The sequence below is a fragment of the Fukomys damarensis genome, unplaced genomic scaffold (genome assembly GCF_012274545.1).
Source record: "Fukomys damarensis isolate Sample0158 unplaced genomic scaffold, DMR_v1.0_HiC HiC_scaffold_24, whole genome shotgun sequence".
NCBI lineage: Eukaryota > Metazoa > Chordata > Mammalia > Rodentia > Bathyergidae > Fukomys > Fukomys damarensis.
The window spans coordinates 12,985,236-12,994,266 of NW_022900936.1; the positions used below are offsets into that span (position 1 = coordinate 12,985,236).

General features: G+C 38.1%; 1 protein-coding gene across 1 annotated transcript; it reads left to right on the forward strand.

Moving 5' to 3' along the window:
• The first annotated feature begins 2,318 nt into the window (after positions 1-2,318).
• On the forward strand, positions 2,319-2,993 carry Cldn17 (claudin 17). The gene has a single exon (XM_010608591.1). It carries the CDS (start codon positions 2,319-2,321, stop codon positions 2,991-2,993), a length of 675 nt encoding a protein of 224 aa, XP_010606893.1.
• The last annotated feature ends 6,038 nt before the right edge of the window (positions 2,994-9,031 follow it).

The following is a 9,031-nucleotide window of genomic DNA, read 5'->3' on the forward strand; positions in this document are numbered from 1 at the left end:
TAGTTTTTGTTTTTGTTTTTTTGTTTTTTTTTTTTTTTTTTTTTTTTTTTTTTTTTTACTGTGTGGCAAATGTGAGTGGACCAAAAGATATGCAAAGATACAGTGTATCTTTAGGGAATATATGCATGGAATTTTTTAATGGAAGGTAATTGAGGGTAGTCATTTATGAAAGAACAACTCAGAAAGAAGAAAAAAGGGTCAATGGAATAAAGGCCTTAAGAGAAGGTATAAGGGGATCAGAAGCAAAAAAAAAAAAAAAGTTAGAATGGAAAGCAGTTTCTTCTACTTGTTATAGAGAAAAAATAAATATGGCAAAGACAACTGACTGTGGCTGTAAGAGGAAAAGCAAAAGCTCCTAAATTATTTATGTTCCTCAGATTATTCTTATATTCAGGCTGCACCTCCATATTCTAAGCAAACATATGCTCTCAGTTATGTTTACTTGTAATACAGACCAGATGTTCTAGCTGGAAGAAAATCAAACAAATGGAAAGGAGCACCAATCTCTGAATTTCCAAAACGGAGTGAAGATAGGACTATAAATGAGATGGGATGAGGAAAAGGATGGAGAATGAAAAGGACCTGGAAGTTATAAGTCAGTGTAACAGCGACAAATCCTGAAAGGTGAGAATGATTAAGCCCGTGTGTCAGCCACTAAACACAAAGGACCCTGCAAACTCCTCGTCCTGAGCTGGTGTTGGGAAACTATCAGGTATGCAAAAGGCATATATTTCCTCCATGATTCACATCCCTTAGAGAGGAAGACCTTAGACTATCTGGAAAACTCAAGGGTTGTTATATTTCTCAATTCACTCAATGTGCTCTTTAAATTTGAATGCCATTGGGCCATCTATCAATTCTTTGGGTTGGGCTCTAATGAAATAGAGAACTTTTTGCTGACTACAATATCTTCCAGATAAAGAATTCTGGGCACTCTGGCTTCTGCATAATTTTTATCCTTACAGTGAATTCTCTGGGGATATGGAAGAGAAAGTAAAAGGTCTATGCTTTACGCATGAAGTCTTCATTCATGGTCATGGTCGGGAAAGTGTTGACGTAAAGTATGTCAACTTCACTGTTGAATTTTGAAATGTTCTCAATTAAAATTTTCTTGCTTTGAAAACTATCTAAAACCATATGGAAGAGTAGTGTTGAATTTCACACGTTAGTATGAAAAGCTTTGCAAAAAGCTCCTCTCCCTCCTAGTTTTGAATCAGATTAAAGAGAAGGGTTAGGAGTGAGGTGTCTGTGCGCTATGGGCCACTTCCCACTCTAATTTTCTTAGCCAGTACTCTCAAGTCTCCACATTCTACTGTGGCAAGTTAAATATAAGTGTGGCGTTCTTGAAGACATCTTCCAGCTCTAAAAGGTTTTCCACCTGTGTGAATTTTAAGTAATTTCACAGCCATATTCAAAAGACCTCTTTATGTTGTTCTATAAAATGAAATGGACCTTTGGTTTCCACAAATGTGACGTATTCCAAGCTGTCATGAAGAAACATCTAATGAAAGTTTACATGCTATGTTTCAAAAGAGGGAGAGATGTTACTTAACCATTTGTAGAATAATTGCAAGTAAATCCGTTTCAGTTATGAGGAGTGCTTTTCTGTGTTGTTTCTTAATGGGGCTGAAGAATGAACTGTGAAATTTGAATTTCTATTTAAGACTCCTCCTAAGTATCGATAGCTTTTGTAGAAGTCTTGAATTTAATGCCCAAATATTTTTCTCTATCTTGAAGTCTTTATTAAAGCTGGAGTTGATTATCCATATTAAGAAAAAGTGGTTCACATTAGAAGAAAGTAATAGTATTAAGTTCAAAGTGTTTTCTCAATTGCTGTCTAAAGTACTGGAGGCTTTGTGGCATGACTTTTAGTTGTGGCTTACCACATATATTTATACTTCCATATCAGCATGAGTTTTAGACAGGAAGTTTTCAGCTCTGTAATTAGCAATTCACAATGGAAGCTTTGACAGTTAATTACAGTGTTGCTAAGACAATAATAATACGAGAAATACTTTGAATACAGTGCCCTTGACACACCTCTGGCTGCTTTCTTATTGGCTGGGCAACAATTATATATGACTAGTGAATAATCCACACAGAAATGACGATGTGTATACCAAGACAGCATGCATTCACAGCAGGTACTTCTAGTTAGGCCAAATGCAGTCTCTGCTTCTGATTTGGTCTAAAATATTACGGGCAGCAGCCGTGTAGAATATCATCAGAGACTGCTCTAGACTCCGAAAACCCTCCACATTCCCCATCTGAAGCATCTTCTACCACTCCAAGTTGGATTACCTTTCAAAGGAGAGACAATGGCATTTTATCCCCTGCAAATTGCTGGGCTGGTTCTTGGGTTCCTTGGCATGGTCAGGACTCTTGCCACAACCCTTCTGCCTCAATGGAGAGTTTCAGCGTTTATTGGCAGCAACATCATCATCTTTGAGAGACTCTGGGAAGGGCTCTGGATGAACTGTGTCCGCCAAGCCAAGGTCAGGCTGCAGTGCAAGTTCTACACCTCCTTGTTGGCCCTTCCACCTGTCGTGGAAACAGCGCGAGCCCTCATGTGTGTAGCCGTTGCTCTCTCCTTCATTGCTCTCATCATTGGCATCTGTGGCATGAAGCAGGTCCAGTGCACAGGTTCTGACGACAGGGTGAAAGCGTACCTTCTGGGAACTTCCGGAGTTCTCTTCATCCTGACCGGCATCTTTGTTCTGATTCCAGTGTGCTGGACAGCCAATATCATCATCAGGGAATTCTACAACCCAGAGGTGCCCATCGGTCAGAAACGAGAGCTGGGAGCAGCCCTTTTCCTGGGCTGGGCGAGCACTGCTGTCCTCTTCATCGGAGGGGGTCTGCTCTGTGGATTCTGCTATTGCAACCGGAAGAAGCAATGGCTCAGATACCCAGCCCCCACCCACTGTGCGCCATACAAACAGAAGCAAAGGAAGGTGACAGTGCTCAGAAAGACCTCCACCAGCTACGTCTAACACCTGCTCTCACACTGACCATGGATTGTGGTCCGTGCATTTTTTAAAAGTCCTGCCGGAAACTGTAAGTATTTCAGGCAGGAGAACTTTGCTGCATAGCAAGATTTAAAATGAGACAAAAATTGTAACTTGTCACCTGGGGTGGAAATGTAAATGATGTGCGTGGCTATTCTGGTGTTTTGTGTATAAATGCATTTTCTATTTATTGGACTCAACACCCATTGCAATTGATGTGGTCCAAAACCAAGAATATTCTTCATCATTAAAAAGTACATAACTATGGACTATTCCCTTCTATTAATTATTTTCTGGCAAGACATAAAATTGCAATTGATAATTCATACTAATAAAAACATAACCTATTATTTTTCCACCAAATTATTTCTCATGTACTTAATAACAGTTAAATGGTGATAATCATGCAGAATCATCCTGGAACATTCTATACATCCAATAATGATTTGGGGTTGAATTTATCCAAATGGAGAAATGTGGAAATTCTTGTTCAATGAAAGATGTTTTTCTTTTTTAATTCCTTTAGGAGATACACTAGAACTTCCACATTTTAAAAGATAAAGAAGCTTTGATTTCTCTAAGATCATGCATGAAGATGGTTTCTAAATCCCAGTGTAACAGTTAAACTTGCCTAGAATTACATATTCAAAAGAAAATAATTTGTAAATGCAAAAGAGTATGATAACATCATAATAGTTTATGGTTTCTATCTCTGAGCAAACAGAAGTATCTATCTTGATAGTACAAAGCTATTCACAAATTCTCATCAAAAAGGATACACATCATGATCAGAGAGTTTAGATTTGGGTGTCGAAGAGAGTGGTTTCTGTTCCTTGTTTTATTCTTTAGTCACTCTACAGGTCTAAGCATGCTAATTAAAAAGAATAAAGATGATCCTTCTGGCAATTAGGCAGGCTTAAGTAAATACCTCTTTTTTATTCTCTAATAAACAAATGGTCATGGTGAAAATATTTTATGTTGCTTTAATTATATGTATTATTTTCTCAATTCTTCACTTCCCATGTGTATATACCAGTGTGCAAGTTCAAAGTGGGGACAGTTGGGTGGGAAAGGGTGGAGAGTGTTTGTGAGGTGAGATTTCTCCTATAGGCGGCCTGTGCAGAACCTGAATATTTTGTGAATCAATGCTTATATATTCAGTTTCAGCTCATGCATATTATTTTATCTTATGATATATGTAATTTACAGTATATAATAGCAAAAATAAATTTGTTCAAGTATTTATTGTATGTTCATCCTTGAAGTAAAATAATAAAAGTTGCATAATATAATGATTGCTGACATTTCCGTTTAGAATGAATTTCTGTCCTAGAAAGATCACTTGCTAACTCTGACTTTAAATTATCCATAATTCATGGTGATGCCTTTGTTTTTTTGTTTTTTTGGTTTTGTTGTTGTTGCTGTTTTGGTGCTGGGGATTGAACTCGGGTCCTTGCGCTTGCGAGTCAGGGGCTCTAACCACTGAGCTAAATCCCCAGCCCTCATGGTGATATTTTGATGTCAAACGTTTACTCCATTCTACAAACCACCAGCAAGTCTTCAGATATTCAAAATGTTTAGAAATTAATATAACACTGGATTAAAACCACTAGTAGTATTTAAATGATAAGACTCACATAAAGGTACACACCATAGCAATAAAAACAAGAAAAACAGTGATTTAAGTGGAGTTTTCCTAATATTAATTTTCCCAGTTAATATTTCTTGCATCAGATAGGAACTAATTTATCTTATACAGTCAAATAAATAAGACAAGAGAACAAGCAATATATATGCTTAAAGATTATCATGGAAGCATTTGTCTTCCCTTTTTACTCACTTAGATGTAATTAGTTTTACAAGGATGGGCTTCTTATATTAAATGAGGTATGTGATTATGCTGGTCAGAGGATCAGAGAGTACAAATGTGAAACAGTGGGTAGAAAAATGACATAACATTAGCTACTATTGTGTACCAAAAATGTAGAACTGGGCCGGGGATTTAGCTCAGTGGTTTGGTGGCCTGCCTTGCAAGAGCAAGGACCCGAGTTCAATACCCAGTACCAACAAACAAACAAACAAACAAACAAACATGTAGAACTAACAATTCTGGTTCTTGCTCTTTCACTAATCAGAGTGTAGTGTTGAAAAGTTATGTCTCTACATCCCCTATTTGGCTGCAATATTTTCTCTACTGCGCCAGTAGAAAGTTCAGTAATTTTCGGTGAATTTCAAGATTTATGAGAAAGGTGAATCTTATACAACACACCTAGGCATACAAGAAATATGTCTTTATTTTTCTACAATTTAACCAAAGTTCAACTTGTGGGTACTTTCTCACATATTACCCAGTTCTTGGGATCTTATGTTGGACTTAGCAGTATTTGAGGTAGTAAGTTTCGGTGATTGATCCAAGATCATCAGTCCAGGACAGTGTCTGCGAAATTGTTCAATAGTTCACTGTGCTGTTACCTTTATCTTTTTAGGCTTCTTAAGCCTGTCATTTCTTGGTCATACTAGGCCATCTTCTGAAAGATTTGTTCGTGAATCATTTGTAATCAATGATTACAAACTTGGCTGCCATTAGAATTGTGTGGGGAACTTTGAAATATACCAATGGCCCCCCATGTTAATATGATCTCTGCCACTATTTCCAATAGTTATGACCAAAAATTTAACCTGCTGACCTGCCTAACAGCTGTCCACTACACTGGTATAGGGACAAAATTACTGCTTCCCCTAAGACATCACTTTTTGATGTCGCCTCCACAACCCCTCTTTTTCTCCATTTTATAAAATTTATGAAATTTCATAGACACTTTCAAAACCAAAATACATCCAAGAGGAAACGCTTCTAGCCTATTTTTTCCCTTGATTTTGCTATAAACTTGGTGAAGTACATAGCTAACTACATTGGAGAGTGAGGATCCCAGAAAGGAAATATGAGGAAGAAAAAAAATAAATTATTATGGTATAACATTATCCAACACATACATGGTCAAGGATGGATCCTAATAATCCTTTTCCTTTAGAAAAATTCTGGACATAATCTAAACTGTTGTTTAGGGTTGTGTTTCTGCTAAGAACCACCATGCAATATGACAGTGTAGACTTCATTATTAACATGATTCAACTAAAATAATTGAAATTTGCAGTTGCATGATTTGGCACATAGGTTACACAGAGAAATAAGGACTCCAAAAGTAGTACTGAATCTAGATTTAATGCATATTTAAAGAGTGATCGAGAACCAATCTGAAGACAGTATAATCCTTTGAGATTTTAGCTTGAATTGTTTCTTTCCTTCTCCTGCAAAGAGATAAGGCAATACTTAGAAATATAAAGTTAGTTGTTATTTTTGAGTCTGAAAAGTATAAATTTGTGAGGAGACTCTGTGTGAAGAAGAGTATAGCTCAGTCATATGGAAGCCAAGGTTTTATCCCACTTAAGACTATAAAATTATTTAATTCTTTGAGGATGAAACAGAAAAAAGCACAGTGAAGAAGACCTACGTGACGGTGGATCTCTGCAGAAGAGGAGCCAGGTGTTCTCCTCCTGGACAAGTCGTAGGGATTGAGACTTGCGGAAATGACAAACTGCCAGATGGGTTTCAGAGTCCAAGGACAGATATCAAATGTGGCCTGACCCAGTGCAATCAAGCATGTAAACAGGTTTTCCCACGCCCTCCCTGTGCTGAGGGATAAGAGACTTGTCTATGATGTACTCAGCCTAGAAGGCCAAAAATAATCTTGGCAAGTTTTCTACATCTACAACACTATAGGAGCAGAACCATACATGACCTGTCCCCTAAAGTGTCAGAGCTGGAGGCCTAGAGTTTAGAACCAGGAGAGTCAGCAATGATATAAGCACACTGATAATCGGCTCATCCATGAGCTGTTTGATCTCAGATCCATTCCTTACTCTTACTCTGCACTAATCTCTGTCCCATGGAGGATTACGCTCAGGGGTTCTGTAGTGCTGTGTTAAGAGTGTATGGTGAGAGGGAGCCACTGGGTACAGGCAAAAAACAAAACAAAACAAAAAAACGCAGAGTTCTATCTCCAAAGAATTTAAAAACAACAGTAAAACCAGCTAAACATTGAGCCCATTGTTACTATTTTCACATGCTCATCTTTTTAAATAATAACAGTGATGAAAAACGCAAGGTGAATGTTGATGTAAACGCTGAATGGTTATTATTTTTGCACACAGATAGATAGATGATAGACTGCATTGGCTGAAACGTGTGTTCACTGGCAGTCCGTGTGCTGATGCCATAACCTCAGCAGGTTAAGATCTGACTTTATCTAAAGGTACAATTTTTACAGAAGTAATTACATTCAAATGAGGTTGTCAGGCTGGGATCTAATCGAATATGTGAGCGGTGTTCTTGTAAAAGAGAAACTGGGACACAGATAGGTACAGAGGGGGAGACAATGTGGACACATGGGAAGGAAACAGGCATCTCGAAGCCATAAATGGGCCTGGAGCAAATCCTTCCCTCATGTCTCTCAGGAGAGACCGACTGTCAATACTTGGCTTCTAGATTCCAGCACTGAGAGGAAATAACTTGCTGTTTTTTACTAATGTCTGTGATATGGCAGCCCTAGGGAATTTAGACAGATAGAAGTGTTAGCAGTTAGGCAGCTATAGATTAGATAGATGACTGTAGATAGATGGCAGATGGATGATAGATCGAAAGATGATGGACAGAGGGACAGACGCTAGAGACATGATCATACTAGGTGACTGGTATACATATTAGAGGGGCTAGGTAGGTAAAAATCTGATTGGTGTGCGTAGTAGGTAGCTGATGGGTAGATGGGTACTATGCCTACTACAGCATCTCCAACATTTGTGGGCTTGACTGCTTGTGTTTGCTGTAAATGTGAATGCAGTTTTCTCCTAGACTCAGATTCAGCAGGACATGTTTTTCAAAGGCATTCTTCTCCACTCTGTTTTACCTTTTAAGCACAATTAAAACCGCCCATTGCAATAAAATGGCAGAATTGAAACAACCCCTCTTTCTCTGTCAGTATCATCACAATTTTTGTGCTTTAGGAATGAGAGGCACAATCTACAATTTAGCTTGTTTGAAAGATTATAACTTATTCCCAATTTACAGAGTTTCTTCAGGGTAAATTCTACGGAGAAAAAAAAAAACTGTTGGCTAAAGACTAAATAAGAATAATGTGCTAACAAATCTATGCTTGAAAATAGTTTTCTTTGAAAAGAGTGATACGTTAAAAACTGATTTGTCACAGGTCAAATTCTCTCCATAGAACACGAGAGCTGACTTTCCCCAGCTCCTGTGTTCAGCTGCTGCCTGCCTGCCTGCCTGCCCGCCTGCCCTACCAGTAAGATGGAGGCACTGGGGAAGACTGGAGGGCTGGTGTCCCTTTCCCTTCTCTTTCTGCCTTGGACACAAGGTAAACCCAGTTTTTACAAGGGCCTCCAACACTTTTGGCTTCATCAATGCTGTTTTTCTTCCTGTTCTCACAATTTAGAGAAATTGCTGCCTGCTGCTGCTTTCGGTATCTAGGAGGTTCCAACATCTTTCCTTTAGTTTATCAATGATCCTCATAGGCTGTGGAACCAGTTTACTTTATTAGCCTCAACTATTGTGAATATTTCGGATGTGTTTGGTTTTCTTATTTGGATTTGAGTGACAAAATGACTTGAAAACCATCCTGAAATGAGTTCACCAGCTGGGTGCAAGTGAACAACTAAAGATTTTAAGCATTATATCCATTATTTGATTTCCCATGAACCCAAAGAACTGAACCCTGGGAAAAATCAGGGACCCCCACTGAATAACTGCATTCATTGGGGGCTTGAAATAAATATTAATTCCTAAAATATTCTGTTTGTTTTTCAAAATGCATAGCCTAGAGGTGATAGAAACTGTTCACTGAACAAATGAATATTTAATGAATTAAGAAAGGGAGACCTTAATAACTAAGACATTATTTGAGGCACTTAGGGGGAATTAGAAGTTTAATTACTAAGAGCGTATGAAGAGT